Here is a 26,709-nt window from a genome sequence, read left to right on the forward strand (position 1 = left end):
AAGTACCAAAGAAAGGCTGTTATTAAAGACCAGAACTACATATTGCAAACAAAAAGCAGGTGAGAATTTCAGTGAAAAGTCAAGTAAACTAACTCTCCCTTATTAATGAGAATAAACATGACTAGAAGTAAGAGAAAAACCAAAAGGCCTTATCTATGGAATTACCTGCTATTGTGATTTAATTTCAGTTGATGGCATATGAATATGCTTCTAGTCTCTAGTATAACACAGGCTTCCCTCTGGTAAAACTAAGTCATTCCCAAGCTGAGTATCTGCCACTAACTCTTTGGAAAGTCATTTGTTCTACTTTTTTAAAAAAAACCCAATGACCAAGGTTTCAAACTCCCAAGCATAATTCACCTAGTTCACAGGTGTTAGTGAATATATCTTCAAAATAATTACAAGTCTCTGAGAAGGCTGTACTCTATCAACTGGATGACTTCACACTGGCAGAATAGCATCTGTGAGCTTAAAACACAATCCTGTAAGTAGAATTTGAAACTCAGAAGATATCATATTGTCACAAGTACTTTGTTAGCTTGATTAAAATTCTTTTTTGCTATGTTTTGCTATATTGATTTGTTGCACTGCATCGACCTGAAGTCAGCATGAACACAGCCTTTGACACAGATATTTTCAGTTTCTCTGCAAACTTACTTAACTGTGAAAGACCTGTCTCCCTACTGGCCCTTCTCATGTTGATTTGCATTGGAGGTACAACATTCCTATAAGATGTTATAGACAGAATGTTTGACAGATGCTTAGCAAGAATTTTGCACTGTACACTGATTACCCAAATAAGAACTAATCTCAAAGTGAAATAGTCAAAGCAGTAAATTATTTTCTTCCACTGTCTAGAAACATCTAAATATATATTGCTGGTGGAGCTTCCTGTAATGTACCTTGAAACAGCAAGCACTGAAACTCTGGGTGTAATTTATAGTGGACACAGCTATCTACACTCTGCCAGCATAAAACAGAGGTTACAAAAACTGTGTCCAAAAGCAGCTGTCTTGATATGGACACTCACATCTTCCGGGACTATAAGTTTATTTTCTATATTTTTTCATTATAACTGTAATTTTGGCAAAGCAAACACTGAGGGTAGAACCTTTGTATGTTATTTCCTGAGAAGTTTTCTTATGTTTCCTGGCACAAAAGAGAAGATTTAAATTTTGGCAGAATTAGAATTACTTGAATTTTGTGTAAAGGTCCCTAAAGAACGGAGACAATAAAGATGGAAACTGAGTAAGTGAGTTGGGAATGACAGGCATCAGACACTCACTGACATGGGGAGATGCAGATTCCCAGGGCCAAGCCCGCTTGCTTTGGCTGTGCTGTGTTCCTGCCACACACACCATTTGATAACACAGCATGGGAATGGAGTGGGTGTATGGCTAAGGTGGAAGAGGAGACCTAGGAATGCCTTTCATCAGCTTGGCTGAGGCTTCCCAGAAGAAAAGAACAGCACTTGCCACTAGCTTTGAGGATGCTGCAGCCAGGGCTGGATTCAGTCACTGACCATACAGGCTGACAGGGAACCAACTGCTGCAGTTCTTTGCTACTTCTTGTAATCTAATAGGAAATATTTGCTGCTCACAGTGTTAGTGCTAATGGCATATCAGTTCCTCCACCCCCATGAACCTGTACATGGTTCAGCTAACCACATGAGGGGTAGAAGAAAAAGAGATTAAACCCTTCCTAAGAGGAAGCAACATTTTAGTATCTTGAAAGCAGCAGAGTAATGTCAATTTGTTCACAAAACTGTTTTATCACCCTCAGGAACTCAGTCCTCTTCTGTTTTATGTATTTCTCTTTGAATGCCAAGATGGTTGGAGACAGTGTTCTATGTTTCATCACCCGCTGCTATTTAAGAAGCCTCAAGTTAGTTTCCCCATTTCTTTCCTGTTGTCATTTAACCATTGAAAAAAATAATTCAAAAATCACTATGAGAGTTTCAGCACCTGCCTCCTGCTTTCATTTTGCCTTGTCTTCTCTTAAAGGAATCCCATGTGCATCAACAGTGCCCAATTGATAAACTTTCTCATTGTGTTTCTACTTCCTCAGTCACAAAGAAGCAGGACATAACAACCTTGGAAAAAGATTAAGACTCCGTAATTCTTGTATTCATACGTTCTTTAATTTGGTGTTGTTTATTCCTTTTCTTCTGAGGTTAAAAAGTGGGAGAGGTCAGTCAGTCAATCCCTTACACAACACTGCCAGTTTTACTCAGCCTGAGTTTATAAGGACAAATTCCCAGGCTGGAGCTCAGCTGGAGGTGCACTCAAGGTCTGTGAAGCAGATCATGACTGCACATTCAAAAACCAAGCCATCTGACAAGAAGATTCTACAGGAACTATAAATGTTTTTTTCCTATTTGATTACAAAAATGAACAGTCCTGGCGAAGGAATTGACACTTTTTTTTGGACAGTATGACTCTTCTTAGAATTTTGATACAAGCTTTCAGAAAATGAAAAAGTCAGCCTTTTTCTTGAGTGGAACTCAAATCAGACCTTGGTAGCAGGAGCTGCTACAAGAATTGGGCCACCTCAATATGCTGTAAGCCTGAAGAACCATTGGAATTTTGCTTTGTGTAATAATATGTATATAAAAAAGGATCAAACAGTCCTTCCTGCTTTGCTGTTTTAAGATTAAATCAAGAAATAAAAATAAAAACAGAAGTAAAAATAAAAGTAAGCATGTGACTGTTAGGGGATAAGAAACAGCCTTGTACATGAGTAGCACGTCACACCCTTGGTATTACCAGACCCACTAAGGAACGGCACTTAGAGACAACTTCTCCTCATTTCCTCACCACTGCTGTCAATTCAGAGGCAGTTCAGGTAATTTTTATCTCCAGAGGTCTAAACACTCCATTGTTATGGACAACACTGAAGCTCCCTGCAGTTGTTTTAAGCATGGTGTTCCAGCAGCAGAACTGAAGTCTACAGAAATGTCAGGACTCTTTAATCTTTTAATATTGTCTTTTTTGTGCCAGCCTCCAGCATTCTGGCTCCTAGGCATAATATTAAAATATTATATGGGAGTAACAAAGTGTATGCAATGTGAAGAAAGGGTGAAAAAGATAGTACCTGCTCTTCTCTCTAGGCCTTTAGATAGCACAGAAATCCCTTCTAAAAAACTCCAATTTCTCACCCATGGCATGTTACCATGTAACTACTTGAGGTTTACATTAATTGTTAATTTTGCTGGTTTTCATTACTTGAAATAGACCTGTCTTTCTCTGGGTTATGTGAACATAAAAAGATTTGCTCCAAAACCACTCAAGCAACAAATTAGAACTGTGTTACCTAGTACCTTGATTTTCAGATAGCTGAGCTACCATGAATTAGGCAGTCTAGAGGGCTATTTGGGTTTTTTTAGTTCACCACCTGTCATGTCAGCTTTCTTACACCACTAGAGAAGCACAATTTTTACCTGCTCTGAATATCCTCTCACCACCTGTCTCTGCTTTAGATTGGTTTCTCCATCAAGGCCTGCAGTTTCAATATAACAGATCCCATCTGGGTCACTGGAATATAACAGCACCATGTCAGCAGGAATGATTTCATTGCGTGAAAGCCGGACAAAGTCCCCAACATTGACATTTTTCCAGCACTCATCTGTGTATTTCTTCTCTTTCCTGAAATACACAGAAGAACAGTTATTTTTTTACAAATGCATAAGCTGAAACTGAGAAAAATCTAGAGGTGCTATTTGTGATGGCTACTACAACATATAAAAAGTGACATTTTCCAAAATACTTGTTTTCCCACATGGAAACAGAGCATGCAAAAAAGATTAAAAAAAACCCATTCGCTACACTTCCTTCATCTTTGTATTTTACATCTTGGAATATCCTTTTATGACAGGTATACAAGAAAAACAATTATGTGGACAGCACTGGTATATTCTTGGAGAAGTTTTTTGATGGTTAATTTAGAATATGATGCATTCCTGTCTTTTTATCATCCATGATAATAGATGCCTAGCAGATTGCCTGCCTGACTTGCACCCACACTGTATAACACTGCAGTCCTGCATGGTGGAATACAGATGTTAGCACTTATACTGAATGAACTGTGTGATGCACACAAGTAGAAAACCATCTTGTTCTTTTGGGGAAATGGCATCACACTATGAGTATGACGTGATGCCATTAATGAATGACAAACTAGCAACCTTTCGATTTCCATTAAGCTGTTTAAAAATAATTAAAAATACACCTCTCAAAACAAATGCTATGTTTGACAATGCTTAACTAGTCAAAGTGCCCTGGTTAGTACAGTACAAACACACGCATGAACTCATTTGCCTCAAAGCAGAACTTTTTTTCCAGATTTTACACTAATATGATAACCATTTAACAAAACTGGTGATCTAGTCACAATTAGTTCCTGAGTGAACAGATCTAAACAGCCCTGCTTGAGCAGGGGGATTAAGACTAAATGACTTCAGAGACCTTTTCCAAATTACATTATTTTATGCTTCTATAAGTATCCAGAAGGTAAGCAAAAGAGTTATTACTTTCATATAATAGTCATAGTCAAATAATAACAATAAACCACAAACACTCTTGTCTCTTACCTGCTATATACTTTGGTTACTAAGTTGTTTATCTGTTTATCCATTTTGTACCTTGAATAATCTTCCAGACCATCCTTCACTGCAATAATTGTCAGAACCCCAATCAGAGGTAGCATTGTAATTTCTTTTTGGAAAGCTTCAACTAGAGGAACCCAATTTAGGACAGCCAGAAATAGGAAATATAAATTGGCAATTCTGAAACAAAGAGAAAACACAGGATTTAACTGTGTGAGCAGGCAATGATCCTCATTTCCCCACTCCATGCTATACAGACATTTAAGTTACCAGCAATTTATCTTTTCTTCACCCACAATTTAAGGAATAAGTATCCCAAACTCTGTTTTCACAATCCAGTCAATAGACTACTTAGCAACACAGTTGCTTAACATACATGACCAGGTAATGCAGAAACCAAGAATTCTCCTGTATTTTCAGACTGTTGTCCAGGCACATGTTTTGCAGAGTGAGGCACTGATGAATTTTGCACTCAGATTTCCAGGTCCTTTAAACTTAATTTTATCATCTCTTAGGGAAGATGACATATTTTAAAAAGGGAGCCATCCTGTAACCTCCTTGTGTAGCTTGACAAATCCGCAGCTCTCCAAGCAGAAGGAGGATGAAAAAAATTGGCAAGGCAGAAAGACATGAGGGAAGCAGAAATAGACAATTGCAGGAAATAAGCTGAAAAGCCCACTGTTGATTGGTGTGTGGCAGTGCTCCAAGAGCAAGGAACAGTTCCATAGTCCAAAGAACAGAATAAGCAGAAAGTACATAAGCTAAGGAGAAAAGGAATAGCTCAACAATGATGATACTCAAGAAACTCTGGCCATATATAATGTATCTTTTCAGAAGTGATAGGTCAGCAAGAGGAATAATTTTTTAATATATAGTAACACACACAAATGTTTAAATAGAAGGATTCAGCTTCAGAAGAATTACCACAATCAAAAAGGAGTTCCTTACCTGTGAAATTGTTCAAATAAATTCCGTGGTAAAAAATTCAATAAAGTATACCTAGTAGTTCGTATTTTGTTGTTCATGTACAGTTTTGATACTTTTTCATACTCTTCCTTAAAATGTCCCAAACAGGGTATCACTATCCTATGTTTGCCAGTAGTTTTTGATGATTGATAGCACTTGGTACTTGAATTGTTGCTGCTGCACTCTCTGCCCTCTGCTGATATCAGTCGCTGCCATCGGTATCGGGCCCAGCGGATGGGATCTGCCATTGCACCTGAAACACTTTACAGTCCAAGGAGAATCATCTCTCTGAAATGTCTGAAAATACAGCAAGTTACACAACCATTCTGTAAAGGCTTCAACAAAAAGTCACAGCTACCATTTTGAATGAACCTAGGGAAAAAAAACTGATTTTCATAATGAACCCAACCCAGACTGTTAATAGGTTATGTAAAGTCAGGAACTTCTGCTTCAAAGATTGAATTTATCTGAATTTCATCAAACCTTTCAGGATTCTATAATTTGATTACTCTGTTTAAAATGCACAATATTTTTGCAATAGCAGTCCACCCACCAGTTTCTCATGCTGTAGCATGGTGCAGAAAGGCAGACAAGCTGCTAATTCTGCAGAGAACAGCATTTTGAAAGGAATCCTCATCTCAGACACTGCAGTCTGTGCTGATGGTTAACAAAACTTCTTAAACTCAGAAGTCAACAATCTAGTAATATGCATCTGAGTACAGCCTTAGACACAAAGTGAGGACTTGCCAGTGAAAGGCACTAAGTAGCTATTATCAACCAAACTTCTTCCAGTGAATTAAAGAGGTTTGAGAACTTTTAACAAATGACAGAGGATTAATAAATTTCATGCCAATGCTTCTCCTTTATCCACCTAGCTAAGCTCTAGCATTCTACCCAGGAATTTCTTTTCCTACAGAGAGTCAAAGTTCATAGCTATAGGTGATACTCATTTATAGATATATGTGTTGCTCACTTTATCAAATCACCCAATACAGTCAGAAAAGGCCTCTTGCACAAACCATGCTTTAGTAGAAACTCTAAAGTGCTGGTTTTTATAACAAAGGTTTTTACAATTTGAAACTTTTAACTAATGGTTGCTACATTTCTTGTATTACTTCTTCCATAGAACAGTTCATCTCATATTTGTTTAAAACTATAAATTGTACAAGCCCAAAATCGCCAGTACTTCTCACTCTGGGTTACATTCCTTCCATCTGGTATCTTACTGCCTGCGTAGATTCTAGCAAAATTTTTTAATAAAGCCTCTTTCTAAATTCCCACACAAAAGCTGCTTCTAAAAATTGCTGGATCTTCCTAAAGGAAATCTCTTTACAACAGACTCTCCTGTGTGGTTATCAAACTAATCCTGACTTTGGTTTCAATCAATTCAAGCTTCTGTTCATGTGGTATCTTTCTCTTCTACTGACAAATGCCACTCTGTCCTGCTCAGATTCCTCCAAAATGTTGCTCTAAATAGGAATTTTCCAAACTATCAACTTGACTATTTTATCCAGACTATCTTGTACGTATCTTTGTTGATTCTTCTATTACAACTTCAGAATTCTTGACACGTGAGTGCAATGCCCTCACCAGGTCCTCTAAAAATTGGGTACTATTCATATCTCCACATCAACCCATTCTGTTCTGAAAAAGGAGATTCTTTGCACTTCCTAAAAAGCCAGGATGTCTGTGTCACAGCTAGAAAGCTTTTCTCTGATGCTTATCTGGCCTCTTCATCGCATCAAATTAAGATGGGACATTTTTGTCCTATCACCATTAGACGTGGTAGCTACTGACTGTCATGGGGCCTCACAAGACTGTAACTCTGTACATGAAAATCACCTTCTTTACAAACCATGACCTGCACATGAAGGAGAAAAAAAAACCACCAAAACCTCTATATAACATCTCCTCTCAGCATCCCCTGGCAGTACCCTGCTGTACTTCCAAGGCCCTTCAGCTCCCCCAGACATCATGAGGGTCCAGTCTGAGGAAATGGCTTTCCTTTTTTCCTCAGTCCTAAACCTTGTGGTCCCAGTAATCAGCAGACTACCAAAGGCCACAGGGGAATGTAGCAATGTCTGGGACTTCTAGGAGAAGCAAGAAAGAAGAAGTTGTGAAGATTTTTTAAAATACACGGCATCCTCTGATTTTCACAGAATGTGACATCTTCTATCTTTGCTTCCTCTAATCGTACTGCCTGGGAGACAGTTCCCAGAGGGACTGCCCTCTGCAGAGAGGTTACTATCCTATTTTAGTCAGGGTCAGCCCTTCCTCCAGAAAGGGGAACTCACATTTAGAGCAACTATTTCACACCAATGAATCACTTTCAATGTATGGCTACCATACAGACCTACATATGAACACTGATCAGGACGCATGGGAAAGAGATCCTTCAGTAAATTTACACTTTTTTCCCAGGACGTCTGTTAATTGTCTGAGCCTGAGAACAAGTTAAAGATTGAAAGGTTTTCAAAAATGTTTAGGGACTGCAGAACATACTGCTAGTGTAGTCCATACATGACTTTCAATAAACCTAGAGCTCCCAAACCCCCAAATTAACACAGACTCATCTACAAAAGCCAGGACTGAATTAAAGAACAAAGTACTGGAAATTAAAGAATTTTAAAAGATGACTGGCTTAAAAGAGGTAGGTTGGGTGTTTTTCCTGCAATAACGAATTTCAGCAGTTCAGCAATTAAAAAAGCCCCAAACTTCTGGATTCTGGATGGCATCCTTAAGGCCTGGCCATTTGGAAGAAACAACAATTCTCCTTAACTGTCTCTGCTGTGACAAATCAGTAATTGTAAAACAGATTTTGCACAATGGAAGACCTTTAAAATAAATGTTTGCTTTAACTAAAAATATGCTGGATTATCACGGAGAGTTTTACCACAATTTAGTCTGTAAAATTTATCAGACTCCTTCAAGCTTTCATCTTTAGCATGAATCATGCAGGGTGTGTCCATTAACCACACTTGTGCCCAATAATCTGACATATCTCTACACACTGTTACAGTGTACAATGACCTAGGAGCAAACTTAAGGAAGTAAATGGCAGGAAATTTCCCAAGATACCGCCAGCCAGATATCTGAAATTAGGTTATATTTGTAGTGAAAATCATGTTTGTTTTCATAAGAGCAGGCAAACAAACATCTGACACTGATGAAGAAGAAAGAAAGTCTTTCTTGATCTCCCAGGGCTAATGGGAATGCAAAAGCTTAAACAGGAGATCCTGCTCATTCAGTGAAAATTATATCGGCAAAATAATGCATACAGCTAAAGTATACCTCACAAATTTCAAAACCTTCCAAAATCTAAGTATTTTTGGTTTCCATAATCTATTCTCTTTTCTAGCATTTGATGACCAGTGACCACTATTTATACAAAATAAAGCAGATGGGAAAGCAGGGAGGAAGAGCACTGGACATTTTAACATGGCAGCATGTTAAGAAGGAATTCCCCACCACTGAATGAGGAGCTAATAGTTTTAACTGCACATGCAATGCTGCTGAAGAGCAGTCACCCCTCACCACAAACATATCCTCTCTGACTCCTGACACAGCCCCAAAACCTCTGTCCCACCCTTCCTCAGAGAAGCAGAGCTTAAAAAGGAACAGGAAACATCAGATTCAGTTCTGTGCACTGCATGTTTTTGTCAGTATCTCCAGTATTCTAATGTAACCACATCTAAGAAAAATGAAGATTGTAGGGATGAGAAATAACTACAAACCCACAGCACTGGAAACATTGTATGAGAAATAAAAAATAATCTCCTATGATCAGAGAGGTGAATCAGACAATTAACAGACATGCTGGGAAAAAAGTATCTGGATCTCCTCCTCTGCCATAATGTCCTCTGACTCACCTGGGATTTGACTGAGATACTATTTTGCAATTTTTTTTTTCAAATAATTTGCATCAGCACTTTAAAAAAGCACTTTTGATATTTCAAACTTCAGAAACCTCTTTTGCATTTCTTAAGTCAATTTTGAGTAATTTTATTCTTCTTCTTCAATAAATTTGGTTCATAAAATATTGAACACATTTTCTGCAGTCAGGAGTTTCATCAACTTAATGTTAGACATTTTAGAGGATTAAGCCACCAAATATCAAATAAAAGCTATTTTAAACAATTTTTCTGATAAATTAATTCCCTTAAAACATTATTTGACCCTCTTGTCATGTTATTTTTCATAGCCAAGTTTTGAGTTTCCCCAGCTAATGTGAACTTAAAGGAAAAATACAAACCAGCAGATATTTCTTGAAACATTGGCAAGTGATCTACAAGATGAGTTACTCTGAACCACTATTTTTAGAAGTTAATTTCTAAAAAATATCTTTATGTTTAAAACGCCCAGGAATAATGTTCATGCATTTGAAAACAGGAAGCCTAAAACATCACCTGCTAAGTTCTGAGGACAGCCTCACACAATCTAGCCTATCCTTATTTTCACCCTACACACTGTTCAAGTAAACACTCTTGATCTTGCTAAATGGAAACAGCTGATATAGAGGCATTTCAGACATGTCTTACACTCAAAAAGGGAAGTTCTTGTAGTAAGCTTACTAACTGTTACTAACATAATGATAACAATGAAAAGTGGAAGGCAATTATATGACACTGGGTTTACTTGCTTTCTTGCTTTTTTTCTACACCAATTCCTTCACGTGCTCTGATTCTTTCCTCTTCTTATAATGCAGTTTGAGATATGAAAAACTGGCAGACCAGATATGGTTAACAGGCAATAGCTGGCTATTCGTTAAAGCAAGGCACAACAGCATCAGTTTTACCACAGGACAGATCAACACTCTCCTTGTCTGACCATCCTATATCACAACAAAAACAGGCTTTGAGAACTCTCTGCTAGTGGTAATGCTGAGAAAATCCCTACTTTTAAATGGTCTGTACCCCAGAAGAGGGGCCTGGAATGATAAAGCCCCACGTAAGCATTCTCTTGTAGGTGTATTTCACGTCTGTAAGTTGTTTTCTTTTCCAGTGACTTCCACTGTCTTTTGTAAATTCTGTCAGCTTCCAATTCTGTGAAGCATCACCTGCATATCTGCATGCAACCCTTTACTCCCAGCTTTCCTGCTGGGGGATGGAGCTGACACTAAAAATTCCTCAGTTCCAGTTATGTTATTGGTAGCCTTTGGCAAGTCACTGAGCAATCCCTGACTGCTCTCATACTAGATAATTTCTTAAGATCACCAGCAAAACAGATGTGTAGATAATTTAGCCTATGTTTATCCTGCTCTGGTAGTGCACCTTACTATTATGTTGTGGTCATTTGCTCACATGTCATGTGCAGTGCCTTACCATTTACCCTGGCTTCTCCTAACCACTTCCTGCCTTCTGACAACATCCTTCTCTTTTGCTGTGATCTCCAAATAATTAGTCCTCATTTTTCTTTCAGAAAATTCTTTGTGAAATGCACTTGGTAAATGACCTGTTTCACAAGAATGTTCCCCAGACCTTTGACACATGCACGTTTATGGTGTGTGTCTCTATCCTGCTGCTTCTCAGGCAGTGTACAGTAGGCCTTCACCTGGGCTAGTTTCCAGTAGGAAGTAATATGTCAGGGTAAATGGTAAGGCACTTGTTGGCAAACAGAAATGCAATAAAATAAATTAATTATCTTAGCCGAAAAATTTCTACAGCACCTCAAAGAGAAGCAGCTCAGACAATGAATCTCCCCCATAGGTCTGAGGCTGTGGGTGACCAGGGAATATAAACAATGCTATCCTAGAAGGATATGGGGGAAGTGTGGATCATCCTCAGTCCATACAACAGTCCCATTTAAACCTCTTAGCAAGTGTTACTGCACAAGTTCACTAAACTACACTAGCACTTTTGTCACTACACTGACAGAAATATACAGTTTAAACATTAAAAACTCCTCCTAATCCTCTTTTAAACTTCTGAGTTTTAAAACTCAGAAGCTAGCAGAAAATGAAGAAGCTTCAGGGAACCAGGGGCTGAAGATCAATTCACACGCTGAAGAACGAATCTTTTCTCCTTTGCTGCTTTCTCTGTAACATGATATTTCAAAAATTTGTCACACGTTTGCAAGCCAATAGGAAATCTGCTGAGACATTCTAATGTGCCAAATAGATCTGGATAAGAGACTTTTGCTGTCAATTTATGGGACAAATAGCCAAAAACCTGCAGGAATCAAGACTTCAAATTGAGAAAATTATGTGATCATTTGCAACCATAAATTCTGAGATGTATTTATCAAAGAGATCTAAGAATTCTTGAATTAAGAGTGGAAGGCAGATGTTAGTATAAACAATCAATTGCTGTGGCACTATTTCACCATGTACTCCTATCCATGCACAAAGTATAATTTAGCATGGGCAACACTGAAACCTTGCAAGCCTTAAAAAACCTTGGATCTTAGAAAGGAAATTTCTTGATTATGAGTATGTTAAGCTGTGGGAACTCAGCATATCACTCCGGATATCCAGAGTTACCGAGACAACCCTTGGGGGGCTCGGAGATCCTGGAATGCTGCCCAAAGTACCTGGTGGCTGCTGCTTCTTCAGACCCTTCTGGCTGCTCTCCCAAGGAGTTATCAGTGCTCTCCTGGGAACACGTCCAGCTCGGGAGCTGCCTGCTCGGCGCTTCAGGGCTGCTCCCCTTGGGGGGAGATGCCCGGCAGGAACGCCAAATGTCCGCTCCGGCTGTTTGTCCTGTTCCTCTCTGCCCGGGCACGCGTAGGACGGCCCTGGGACAGCCCGCGTCTCAAAGGATGAGTCTGGACTCTTCAGATTTTCAGTCTTCGAATCGTTTATTATTTCTCATCTACAGAATTTTCTTTCTGCCCAACAGAGGTCTGACCAGCAAGGCAGCCAAGGGCACTCTGACCTCCCACTGGGCGGTCGTCTCTTTTTGTACTAAAAGCTACGTACATCATATTTACCTTTATTTCCCAATACCGTTCACCCATATTAGCAAGTGCACCTTCACCACGGACCAATCCCAAAGTGCCAACATCACCACAGAAAATGGATGACAAGAAGAAGAAAGAAGAAGGACAAGACATGCCCTGACCCCTCCATCTTGTCTCCATAACCCCCCTGTACCAAAACTCTAAAATCTATATTTCACCCTGTAAATACATCATTCTTACACCATTCGCTCCCAAATGACTCTCATGTCCTCAAACAGGTGGCACACCCCTTGAAGGGCCAAAGTCAAGCCACCAGGTACTTTTGGCAACATTCCAGGATCTCCGAGCCCCCCAAGGGCTGTCTCGGTAACTCTGGACACCCGGAGTGATGTGCTGAGTTCCCACATTAAGCCAGCCATCAACAGCTCTTCACAAATTATAAAGAACCAGCAGAATGCATTAAAACCCAAGAAGTGCCAAGGCCATGACACAAGGATGGATGCAAGATAATTTAATAGTAAACCATGAAGTGATACTGGTTAACATACTATAGTGTGGGAGCAGAAAAATATAAAACAGTATAAAAGCAGAAAATCTCCTTCATCTTGGGAAAAGTTATTTAGGATGCCAAACAGATCTTGTACCTATAGACACAACCAAACCATACACTACCAAATTTTAGGTTTAAATTTCAGGTGAAATAGTTCCAAAATAAAACTGAAGACTGCTGGAGAGTGGTCATCTGTGAAAATATTTTACATCCTTTTCTCCATCAGAAAAGTTCTCCTTTATGTCATGTTCTCATGTGCCACATTGGTCTCAAAACTGTAAACCAAAACCTTATGACTGTCTTTCCACACAGGTATATCTTTAACTTATGGTCAGACAGCATTTAGTCACTACAGATGCTTTGCTATGCGTGAAATTCACATAAATTTCACAGTAAGACTAAGGTGTGGACCATATTAAAAATTTATACTGGTGTTCATGTAACACAGAAGAATTTGGTTTGTTTTTTTTCTTCTTTGTAGCCACATACACTCCCTATGCTACCATAAATACTTTTAAGAGAAATGGATCCACACTGGCATACTGCTGGTTTCTAAAGGGCTAGAACTCATTTGTCTAGATAAGGTCTGGCACGCTCATTGAAATTTATACTGAAAGTACCTATTAAAGCAAGAAATTGTACTTGAGTTCCTAAAATCCTAGATTAGGTTTCTGACTATTTTTAATATTCTTCTGGTTTTCTAAGATACCCGCATTATCAGCTACTCAAAAGTTCCATAAATTCCCAAAGTATGCATTGAGGTTTTCAGGTCTAATTCTCCAGGGTTAGTGAATTTTTGACAAAACCAACTCTTGTACAACCTCAGGAAGACAATCAAATATGCCACAGAGCAATAAAACCCAAGCCTACTGCTTGGGGATATATTGACAGGAATAACCTGTGAATCCACTTTAACCACTAGAGATTTCCTGTAAGACTATAAAACATACTCTTGAGATGTTATTTCAAACCTGAAAGTGAGAAGTAACCTACAGCAACTGAGGGCTCAACTACAAATGTGTATCTTTAAAGTTTTTATTAATAAAAATTCAGCCAAAATATATAGAAGCCTAAAAACAAAATATGCAAGGAGTTAAGAATGCTGAAATTCTAACCCTGGTAACCCCAAAACTATCTAAGACACCAGATAATCACTGTCGCGAGCAGCTGAACTGAGTTAAAAGTTAACACTGAAAAGAATTGTGCTCAGTTCTGCCTTCCACTCCTGGCTTAGTCAACTCCTTCATAATGAGTCTGGTACTCACTGAACCTGGTTCTCACTGATCTGCAAGACCTTCTACTAACTCAAAGACAGTAACACCACTGGATTTCCCAATCCATCATTACAGCTGTGAAAGTACTCATGTTGGCATAAGCAAGGTAGGACAGGAATGTCTGATTAGAGAGTATCTTTGAGTACTCATTTAGAGCACATTTTCAGTCTAGTTTTCATTAAAAACATGTATCAGTTCTGGTTATTGCCTTTGGCATTCAGATCATCCAGGGCAGTGGCAATTAAGAAAAGAATGTGATCCTCACCTGTCAGTCCTACCTTTTGCTCCTGTAAGCAGTAAGTGCCCACGCACAAACTGTAAAAATTCAGTCTCAAGGACTGGCTTCAGACTAGCTTTGGAGTCTCACAGAAGACCTAAGATAATTCAATTCACCCCAATCCTAGGTAAACCACTTAGTGCCCTCCCTGCTGGAAACCACCACTAATGAAAACAAGAATAATGGCAATTCTGTTAACTTTTGGTGATGATATGAAGACAAGTATGTTATTAAATAAGAGGTTTGCCAACACTATGGAGAGACACGAATACCCTGTAAGTACTGCTTTGCAAGTATTAAAAAAATAGTAATTTTGTTATTAGAAGTACATTTTTCTTCAATATGTCCTTCAGATACGAACTTGGATTATTCTTTCCCATCTTTGTGAATACTTTTTATAATTCAGTCCAGTAACTACTGCTGTAATCCAATCCTGCGAGGGAACATGTGCACTATGCACTCCTGAGTACTTTCCTGGACCTTCAGGAATTTCCCTGCGATTTACACGGACTGCAGTCTACTTCCCTGCCATGAATCTGTGAAGTAGCAAAAAGCTGACACCTCAGTCACCACGGTGAGCTATTAAAACAAAGACTTTTGTTTCTGGAGTCAAAGTCGAGGAGATGAACACACGCGGTGGCGGGGGGGGTGGGGGTCGCTCATGGTCCCGGGGACACTTAAAAACACAAACCCCCACACTGTCCTTTTCCACGGCCGAGTTTCTGGGGGCCGCTCCGGTGCCGGCAGCGCTCTCCGGGCCGGGCTGAGGGGAGCTCCCCCACGGCCGCGGCTTCCGCGTTTCCCCCGCCTCGTCTCGGCCCCGGAGCCCGGCACCGCTGTCCTCCCGCACCACCATCCTCGCACCCGGCCCCACGGGCGAGCTGCCCCACGAAACTGCTCAGGACTTACCGACGGAGCCGCGCACATCCCCGGGGAATGGCCGCGCACCCGCCCCGCCCCGCCGGTGCTGCCCGCCCCTCCGGCCGCCTCCGCCCCTCCGCTGCCCACCGCAGCCCTCGGCCGCTCGTTCCCTTCGCCCCCTTCCCCTCTGATCCTTCTCCCCCGAGCGGTGACTGAGGCGGGAACGCCGGCCCGAGCTGCGGCCGGGGACCCTTCCAAAAGCGGCTCCCTGGGTGAGGGAGCTTTGCTCTCTGCCGTAGAGGCTTAGTTATTGTTTAAAGGTTTGTTTTTCCTTTGCCTTAAGGCCTCGGCAGATGGAGTTTGGGGCAGGAGTACGACTGTCACTGAACCTGACACCCTTGACAGCTCGTAAAGGACTGATGGTCTTACTTTTTTACAGTCATTTACAACACTGAGGGCAGCTTGGCCTGTCTAAACCTAAATTTTCCAGCGACTGGGCTAATCAAGGTCAGTAAACACTTCCTCTTGTTTTTTAGGAAGTAAGACTCTGGCTATTGAGAATCTGCCCAAATTGCCTTACACAAATCACTGCCATCAGGAATCTCAGTGAGTTTTTTCATCAATAATCCTTGTAAAGTCCCACATTGTCCTTTATTACCTTTTTCATCAGTAACCCTTGTGAAGTCCCACATTCTCCTTTATGATCTTACTGCCTCCCAGGGCACTCTTGGAGGCTGCCTCTTACAATGAAATCACACAGCGTTTTACATGAAAGAGAGAGGATTCCTGATTCAAGACCGTCTTTTGCTGAAAAAGAAAGAAGAAGAAAAAAATCCACCAGGAAATGTTATTTGCAGATCTATTGGTCCCTATTGGAATAGACTGGGGTTCCCAGTACTTGTCCAGTGTCAACAATTAATTCCTTGCAGAGAGCTGGGAGGGCTGTGCTGAGCAGTGGTACTCGGTTGTGCTCTCCTTCCCATCTATGTGCATGGTGGTTTTTTCCACTGTTTCCTGCATTCTAGCATGTCCTGCACCCCTGACCACACACTGAAAACATTTTGGTTATGTTTAGTGAATAGCTGCTGATGGTCTGCTCTTTGGAGTGCCCATATGGTTAGTGGAAATCTCAAAACACATTGGCATGTCAGATGGAATAAAAATTCTACATGAAGAAAGTCTGTCACTACTGTCTTGAAATGACATAGGTTCTTGGCAGAAAAAGATGTAGAGTTCTATTTCTTTGCAGGATCTACCTCCCTTGCTGGCTCAGGTGCTGCAGAAAAGAGGAATCAGCTCTGGGGAGGGCAGAGCAAGCTGCTGCAAGATACAAGGTGGTAGTAGGCTTTGCCAAAACCCAGTTACTTTAAAGTGATTTAATCAGTTAACATTGATTTATTGGAACATTCAAGTTGGCAAAGATGCTTGACAAAGAAGAGAATATCACAGGGCTTGTCACCAACCACAGTTACTGTAATCCCATTGCAACTGGATAATTCATATCCAGAGTCTTTCATTTCCCGTTCATATTTTTATACATGACAGTCCATTCTGTAAGCCTCCAACTATGAAATGTATTATTTTGTTTGCTTTGTTTGTGCAGCAATAACAATTGCCTCAATTAGGCCTCTACATCAGTGCATGCAGAAATACCTGAGCAAGCCATAAATGAGCTACTCTGGCTGCCAGAAAGAGCACAGCTGCCTTAGTGCAGCACTCTGTGCACTCTAATTAGATGTGCTGAAGCAGAGCATGGGAGCTGTTTGGAGAGGCAAGGCTGATCAGGTGAGTGGGAGGCACTGCTGACTCCTGACTTGGCCATTGCCAAGTCACATTTGCACATTACACATTTGCACTTTTATCCTTCAGTACAATTGTCCAGTAGTATGAATGGTCTTGATTCCAGGCATGCAAAGCAACCATCCAGCGTGTCCGAAGTGTAATAACACTGAACATCCTCCACACAGATATATCCTTTTTTTTGTTGTTGTTTCCCCAGAGAAACTGAACTGCCACATGAACAAGGAAAACTTTGAAATTCAGGTCATCCAGGGTAGTGGTAATAACAAAAGAATGTGATCCTCACCTGTCAGTCCTACCTTTTGCTCCTGTAAACAGTCAGTGCCCACACACTAACTGTAAACATTCAGTTTAAAACAGTGGCTTCAGACCAGCTTTGGAGTCACACAGAAGAGCTAAGTTAATTCAATTCCATTCTGATCTTAGTGCCACTAAGTGCCCTAAACCACTTAGTGCCTTCTCTGCTGGAAACCACCACTAATGAAAACAAGAATAATGACAATTCTGTTATCTCTTGCTGATGATATGAAGACAAGTATGTTTTTAAATAAGTTTCTCAACACTTTGGTCATGGATGAGATGTGAATGCCCTGTAAGTATTGCTTTGTAAGTACTAAAATAATTTTGATATTAGAAGTACATTTTTCTTTAGTAGCTGTCTTTCTGACAAGAACTGATTATTCTTTCCAGTCTTTATGAATACTTTTCATAACTAAATCCAGTAAGTATTATCGTGGTCCAACCCTCTAAGTGACCATGTGTGCTCTGCACCCCTCCACACTTTCCTGAAGTTTCAGGAATTTCCCTGACATTAGTCCAATGACACAAGAGCTGTTGATGACTCCAAGACAGTCACAGAGCTCTTTGTGTATTTCAGACTCTCCATCTGTTCATGGCTGCAATAACTGTGCAAGTACAAGCATGAACAACTCAGCCTGCTGTGCTCATACAGACGCTGTTTTGGACACATGAAAGAGAGGAACTCATGAACTGCTGACTAAACATGTTGGCAAACTGAAAACTTTCCAATGAAGACCTGAAAGGAAGAGGGAAGTTTGCCATAGCATGCTATCAAACATTTCCCAGAGCACCTCAGGTTAATGGAATGTGAAAACCTGGGTATGATTCTTCTCTGGGAGAATCTCTTCCCCAAAGAACCATACCCACTGATGATTCCAGTGCCAAAACACATAAATAGCAGTGCCAGTGGGGATTTGGGGTTGTAGACATAGATGGTTATCACTACTGCAGTGTGGGTGCTCCCACATCAGCTTAGTGCATTCATATCAGGTCAGTGGATATACTGAGGAGATCCAGTGTATATTTACAGGTAAATAGTGACATATTATGATATCCACTCTAGTTGAAATACATTTGAAGATGTGGTGACATATTAATAATAACATATCCAGAAAGGGATTTTATTACTATCCAGTAATTTCATGATGTTTTTACTTCCTTAGCTCTGCAGTAAATATAAATAATTTAACCGAAGCAGAGATTTAAAAAAAAAAAACCCTTGAATTTTAAAGTACATTGAATAATTGTTTACCAGATCATTGGCTGATAAATGTGTTTATATGTGTTTAGAGTCCTAAGCAATGCTGCCAGAGCAAATTAAAGCAGTCTGTTGTGCTTATCACTAAGGTAATTTCCTCCAGATCATCAGATGTATCTCCTGGCAGGACCCCTGGAAGATGGATACACAGTGAACAAACAGCTGTTTATCTGCTCTAGTTTGTGTGTGGCCATAGCCTTTATTTACCATACACTGTCTAGATCTGTACTGGTTTATTGATTTCCTTGTGAGGAGATTGTTTTTATCACTTGAGTGAGCATTTTATAAATAGGCATGAATTTTCCTTCAATTTTCCTGCTCCCTGTGAGACAAGAAGGTATTACTACTTTCAGGTTACAAATAAAATTGGAATAAGGGAGAATAAACACCACAACATGGAAGTGTTTGTTAGTGAATCTGAGCCTACATGCTCAGTTTGAAAGATTGAGCATTTTTTAAAATATTTTATTATGCAAGATACATCCTATGTAAATTATATACATTTTAAAATCTTGAAAGAGGTAGTTGAATGTAAATATTATTTGGGAACTTTCCTGAAAGGCATTTTCAGGGTCATTAAATCCTTGTAATTGCAAGCATGCCATACAATCTGTTTCATAAACTGACTGAATTTTTCTAAAACTACTTAGGTATTTTGCTCATATTACTCTGCTAAAAAATTGCCCCAGAGTTTGGTTGCTGTGAAGGTTAAGAATTATCTTGTAGCTTCTAAACTCAGTTTCATACCCATTTGCTCATATACTAACAGTGACCACTGCTTCCATTAAATTTTTTGTTCCTGGTGTTTATCAATCCACCTTTGTTCTGCTAAAGTAAACCAGATAAGAATGAAACATATCAACCTGACCAAAGGCTAACTAAATTACGAATGAAAGCGTCCAGCCAAAGATGTAGTGCAGTTTAACAATCCATTCAGACCTTGGTTAATGTTGGATAAATTGCTGTGACATAGCTTGTGTAGACAAGTTTTAAGGGAATAACTGACTAATGCTCACTCATGTAATCCTCATTCTTTGCCTGTGATTTATACCGTCAAGTTTAGGCAACTGCAGAATGGAAGGAATAAGGAAGCTGGCATTAGATGCCAGTTCTGGAGAGCAGTTATTAGCAGCCAGTAGTAGTTATTGTTATTGGCACAGGACTTGCTGATTGCCACTCACTGTGGCGTGGCATTGTGTGTATTAGGAACTTCCATCCTGAAAGCCACTGAGATGAGACTTTTTGTTCTAGAGATTTTCATCTTATCCTTTCTGCATAAAGTAATTATCAGTTGGAATTTAACAAGGGATCTGAAAGTCTTTCATTGAGAGTCTTTAAGAGGCTCTGAATTAAGCAGAAAATAATTTTAAATTAGATACTGTCAGCTTACTGCATCAGGAATTGACCTCTTATCCTGACATTTTTACTTTATCCAATAGAGAAGCTGAGGTGGTAATCTGTGGGGAGACTCAAGCTTCTAACAATCCATATTCACTCCCTGTGAACTAACACAGGCCCATTGAATAAGGAGACACAAAACTAACCCTAAAAAAAGGAAACACCATGTAATGCTGATACTTGTGTACTGATAGAGGAGTGTGAAGGATTGGAAAGTAGTTCTAGCTAAGTGGAATTGCAAATAGGCAGATTGATAACACTTGGAAAATTGCTTTATTCCTTCTTTTTCTATTTGCTCTGATGTGGCAGTTTCCATGGCTAATCTTCAGCCATATCTATCTAACTTGTCATTAGCTGGTTTACACTGTTACAGTATAATTGAGTGTCAAAACACTTCTGATATGCACTTAGGATATATACTTATGTGCCTTCCCTTTCATTGTATATAGAAGCAAGTTGGCTTGTTGAATTTATCTGGTCCACAAATAACCTTAATTCTACACTTTCTTTTTATCAAACCACTTTATCAGCTAACAAAAGGAACTGAGTCAGTGATATCAAATGAAATATTTAGTAACTGTTGTATTTTTTCTATGTCTTTGCTTGCATAAAGTTACTGTCAGTGTTATAATATTTTTCAAGTGGTTTTTTTTCCTATTACATTTTCCTTCAGTTTTTCTAACACAATTTCTACTGGACAGTGACTCCAGCCTGCCAAGGAAATTTTGTCAGTATTCTAACTTAACTACTTAGACCATAATTACTATATCAATTTTTTTAACAAATAAAAATAATCCAGCAGATAGATATGAAGATACCACTCAAACTTTTTTATGCTCTCAGGTGTTTTTCACAAGGGAAAATCCAAAGCTGGTTTCTCATAAAATGGTTAATTTAAGGTTAGGAACCCTAGAATCAGATTAAAAGTGTCCACAAGACACCACACTGAAAAAAATATAATGTTTATGGTTTATGTATAGTTAAACATTTTTGAAGGTGAAACTTTGCCCCAGCAGACATTATATCTGATAATTTCACCTTCTAGAGCCAGTAAACCAAGATAAAGTCCAAACAAAAGTAGACCAAGACTGAGACAAAGCACAAGTACAGCTTTAGCTAACTTGGAGGAAATGTTACCACATGGGTGTTTCTGATCCACTTGGTGAGCCCAGTGCATCACAGATCCAAGATGAATGAATGGAAAGCAATACCCATGGTAAAGACAAGAGAGATTTATACTTTCACAAGTATTGTAGGTCAAGTTCAAATTTAGAAGAAAGCTTAGGGTTTACTTGTAACCTGCACTATGTGACAATATTAAACCAACTGCTCCTTGCTAGAACTTTGTAATATATTGCATTGTAAATAACATAAGGACAACACATGTCCTGTTTTGAAGTGAACAATTTATATTTTCTCTTTATTTTGCCTGTATATGGAGAATAATTATTTAAGAAAAACTAGGAAAATGATAATAATTGTAAATTTCCTGGTTTAAGTTGCTCAGTATTTCTCTAGAAATATTCTGCAAATCGTGAAATGAAAATTTCTGACTACATTCTTTATTGTGTCACCTGGAAGAACAAGTAGGTCATGTTTTCACAATGCAAACAAATTTTCTAGATAGCTCTTCTCTAGAATTTGCTCCAGAGTAATTCTAAATTATAGTAAATGTCACCTACTTTATCAAAAATTAAAAATACCTCTCCTGATGTAATAAAATCAACTCACTGAAAACTTGGTGTGAGCAAAATAGTAATCAAAATACCACTCTTCCCTACATAATAAGATTCATTATTTTATTTATTATTCCTATAGCAATTTTTGCCATTCATTATTGCAATAGCAAACCCTATTTGTATGTAGGGTTTTTGTACATTTTCCTATGTACAAAACTCTTGCACCTGTGCGTGCACTAGAGGGCGTCCAGATTTTTTCAGATGGCTGGTAGTGTTTTTTGAAAAATTACAATTTTTTTTTTTTTTGTACAGAGAGAAATTATACATAGGCAAGCTGAGATGTTTGGATTGATGCAGTGTCTTATTCATCAGGAACTAAGCCATGAGAAAATTTCCAGTGTAAAAAAGTGCCTCTCTTCTTTTTGTGCCTTTGCTAATTTGAGACACGCTCAAGATAAAAAAAAGAAGAAGAACCAAAGAAAGGGGAATTGCAGTAATATGATTCAAAGCACAATTTGTTGCAGGAGTCATGGAAGTCCTAGGTCACGTAGTCATGCAACTGCAACAAGACTTAGCAAAGTTTGAAAAGCTGGTAAATATGCAGAAGCTGTCCAGGACACTGACAATTCCTTCTAAAAACCTAGTTTTCAAATTAAGACTTGAATAGTCAGTTAGCTTTGAGAGAAGTTGTCACTTTCATAGTATTTGTTTTGCTATCTTTTGGAGAAGCCTATTAAATTCTTATTTCCCATGGAAAAGACAAGAGCAGTAGGAAGCAGAAATGTGAAAAGCTGCTTTGTATTATTTAGAGACCACAAAGAAGTCCAGAAAATCTGGCTAATACAATGTGCTGCCAAGATGGACACAGATTGACAAGACCGAGAAAGACTTATAAATTACAAGAAATTTTGTGAGGAATTCCTGGGAGAAAGTTGGCTTTATTTACCCTGGAAGAGATTTAGTCAAAAAATCTCAGTATGGATGTATCTGTATGCAAACTGTTTTTTCTTAGTCTGTCACAGTTGCCTTCTCTGTATATGCCCTTGGTTGAAACAACCTCTGTCAGCAGAAACAGAGTATTGCCAGTGTAACTTTCATCAGCTGCTTTTTTCATTTCATTTCAAAATATGTGATAAAAGTAAAATCCATAGAAGCTGTAATAGTAGCTCTCAACTCAGAGTTATATAATAAATACAGACCCTGAAGTCCTTGTGTAGATTACATGTTTGTAGTGGGGTGTTTATTATTTTAGGAATACTTTCTCCCCACTGCTATTATGACGGGTCGGTGCAACTTGCTATGCAGCATATTCCAGCATCTACTAATTGTTGTTTACTACTAGGGTTAAGAGTCACCATAAACTACCCTATGGGCATTTTTTTTTTCTGTTTTATGATGTCCAAAGATTTTTGAAATGCACTAACACATTCTTACCATTCATTATTAATACTGAAATCTTAAGGTTGGGCTTGGAAAAGCAAGGGAAGATTTTGACTTAGTTTTACTACATCTACCCTAAAAGGGATTGCTAATTTTCTGTTGTTGTCATTTTGAATTCCAGACATTACAATCATTAGGCCTGAAAATTGTGAGTAAAATTCCAGTCCTGATGTGTACCTGGTGTTCAGTTCATCCAGAATTTTAAAGCATGAAGAAAGAGACATAGAAGGATAGAAATGGTGACAATAGATTTTTCCTTATGAAATGGTATCGATAGAGAAGATAAAGATAAACGTTCTGCATGTTTCTTGAGCATGGGATAAGAAATAAAGGGTCTGAATTGTAGAAAGGAGAGTTAGGAGAATATTCATAATGTTCTTGCAGGATGGAAGATGAAGACTCCTCCCTCTCCAATCAAAGCTTATGCAAAGAAGTGTGTCTTGGGGACAGGAGAGGAGAGGCAGGGTAGGTCTGTAGTGCCCAGCTGCTTACAAAAGGTGGTGACCAGTGGTACTCATGAGCAGAGTCCCAGCTACTGACTCCAGTTGGTCTTCTAAGCAGTTGTTTTAGTTGGGATATGGCTCAAGCCAACTACAGACTCCTTGGAGTATTTAGGATGTCACTTTTCTAGTCTAAGCTATTCCTCTGCCTCTGTCCTGCAGAATACCAGGTGTGATACCAGCTCCTGGCACAGCCAGGCAGGTATTGAGAGGTACATAGTGCAGATATTTTACACACCTATGATAGTAACTGATTTCAAGTAATATGTACAGTATTTTTTTCCATCTGGTACTTCCAAGTATGCTTGGAGTGTTCCCCACAGTAGCACTTCCTCCCTCAAGATCTTACAGTGTAGCAGAGCTCTTTTGAATGATCTCTTCAGTATGCTTTTGTCCATGAAAGGCAGTACAAATTTCAGTGCATAAACTGTGACTCTAAGGGGTGTTGAACCACAGCAATGCCCCTCAGAGCTGTTGCTAGTTCTTCAGTGCAGTCTGTGGGAAGGACAGAACTGCTACAGAAACCAACAACATGATTTTGAAATATTAGTGAGAAGTGAATTCAGGAACATTTAAGTTCCTTTTGTTACATCTCTTACTGGAAAAAGGAGACATGACAGAGAGATGTGTGAAGCTGTGGACACAGACTGTATCCACAGTGTGCATGACACACTGCACTCCTCATGTCTCAGAGAGTGAATACATGAGTGTTATGTTCACTGAATAGGGACTGAGGAAAAGAACCAAAACTTCTCATGGTTTTGTATGTCCAAAATTTACAAGTAAAATTATTTGTGAAACAGATTTTTCATTCAGAAGGACTTATGATTATAGTTTATGAACAGCAAATAGGTGATAAAGTATGTTATCAGTGTCATGTTCATTCAGCCTCACTATGAACTTCACTGGCTCACAAGAGTGTAAACATTAAATAGAGATATGTTCTTTTCAACCTCCTTCAGCTGCAGCACATCACTATGATTATGATTCTATGTAAGCTTCTACAAGAACTTTCAAGATTCCTGATTTAATAATTAAAGTTCACTGATTGACATTCATGTGTCAACCAATTTCATCTAAGTATGGGCTACCAGAAGGGGTAGTTTTGTCTTACCCCTCATTCCCAACTGCAAAGGTCACTTCTGTCAGAAGTAGTGCTCTGTTCACAGTGGAAATCTGACCCATGGGAAAAAAAAAGAATGCAAAAATAAAACTACTTTTCATCTACATCAGCTGCAGTTTCATCCTGCAGCCCCAGGGCCTTAGTGCAGGCATGAGGGTCTGGGAGAGGAAACTGAGCTGGCAATGGGGACTAGAGGACCAGTGGGACCTCCCTTCTCCACAGCAACCCACATTTAGCTCAGCACAATCTCAACTACAGTCTCAGTGTTTCCACTGCATTGAAAAATGCCTTTACTGTCCCCTTTGTGTGGGTAAAATACACAGTTACCTATTTATTTCTATTGACATACCTGTTTAGTAGTTCCTTGTGGGACACTTACACTGGTGCTTGGATATTCTCCCCAGCTGGATATACTTAGAGCAATGTACTGAGACTTCTTTTCTCCGCAAAACATTACAACACTAACCTACTATACTATGTACACATTATATATAGCAATAATTATATATTATGTATAATAATATATAATTATTACTATATTGTTATGATAAAATTTATGTTACTATAATATTAATAACCTATGGTTATTAAGTTATTTCCCAATGTTTTAATTACTGGCATTCTTCCAAAACCAAGGGAAACAAAAGGATTGATCTTAAAATGGGTTTAATTACTGTAGTTTACCTTGTGGTTTTCTTTATAAACAAATAGCCCCACCTATAAGTAATCAGCAACGTGGATTAAAAAAATGTAAAGTTCACTCTACACTTTTCTCCCATAAAATTGCTTCTTTCCTTGCTGCTCTGGAATCCATGCCTCTGTACTTACCATTCTACAAGTTTCCCTCCCTGATTTTGTGGCTATTTGAGAGCTTAACTTCAAGGGGTGATGTGGGTTGTTCCTGCTGTGGTACAGAAGCATGAAAACCAGGCATTTTTAAAGATTAAGGCTTGATGGCAGATACAAATAATGCAGTTCCAAACAAAGTTCAAACTGCCAAAGGCCAATGTTATGTATCCCTACTTCACTGCAGTTGAACATGAGCTCTGAAAGATGGATTTATAACCCAGCTGTGGTTTCCTTGAGCTGTCTGACTTTGCTCCTCATGGGCCAATAGGCTGAATCAAAAATATTACTTTGAAACTACATATTTGTGAAAAAATGAAAAGCGAAATATTTTATTCCTCAGACTGGGAGAAAATTAGCTGCTTTGAAAATGTTCACTGGGACAGTGTCACGTGGGATGGCAATTTCCTGTCCTCTTCTCTCTGTTCCTGTCTTCATGCATTACTTCTTTGCTCTCTTCCACTTTTCACTTGTTTGATCCCTTTCAACTGAGTGGGACGCTCACTACCTCTCTCTTTATTCCGTAAATTATTTCATTGCAAGTCTGGATCACCTTCGTATTTCTCCTGTTGTGGCTGGGTTTGAATTGTTTGGAGCAGACGCTCCCCCTGGTGCTCTGTTTTGTAGCGCACAACACAGGTGAGTCCAAGTGGGTAAGTTTCCACTTATCTAGCAAATCTCTAGGGGAATAAAGGAAATTAGTATTGAAAATAATTTTTCAAATTTGAAATTTCATCTACTCCTCATTTAAACAGCAGCTTTGAGTAATTTCTCCATAATAAAATTGAATAAATTTTCTTAAAAGCTTAATCTACTAGCAGTAGGAAACCCTAAGGAACATGGGAGGAATTTGAAAGTTTTCAGTCAGCAAAACCTGAAGTCGGTTCTTCCCCATGTATTTCTTCTCCAGAACTCCCATGCACCACATCATTCCCAC

General features: G+C 39.1%; 1 protein-coding gene across 4 annotated transcripts in view; it reads right to left on the reverse strand.

The window, feature by feature from the left end:
* Window positions 1-15,523, reverse strand: part of ATP10D (ATPase phospholipid transporting 10D (putative)) — a 41,275-nt gene extending 25,752 nt beyond the window's left edge. For 3 of the 4 annotated variants that reach the window (XM_063157336.1, XM_063157337.1, XM_063157334.1), the window contains exons 1-4: window positions 15,477-15,523; window positions 5,552-5,866; window positions 4,589-4,783; window positions 3,440-3,644 (exon numbers count right to left, since the gene is read on the reverse strand). In XM_063157336.1, coding sequence (XP_063013406.1) covers window positions 3,440-3,644; window positions 4,589-4,783; window positions 5,552-5,817 — 666 coding nt within the window. In that variant the 5' untranslated portion in view covers window positions 5,818-5,866; window positions 15,477-15,523. The remainder of the gene's footprint in view (window positions 1-3,439; window positions 3,645-4,588; window positions 4,784-5,551; window positions 5,867-15,476) is intronic. The other variant, XM_063157335.1, reaches the window with a different exon arrangement.
* Window positions 15,524-26,709: the final 11,186 nt, after the last annotated feature.

Source organism: Melospiza melodia, chromosome 5 (assembly GCF_035770615.1).
Source record: "Melospiza melodia melodia isolate bMelMel2 chromosome 5, bMelMel2.pri, whole genome shotgun sequence".
Taxonomy (NCBI): domain Eukaryota; kingdom Metazoa; phylum Chordata; class Aves; order Passeriformes; family Passerellidae; genus Melospiza; species Melospiza melodia.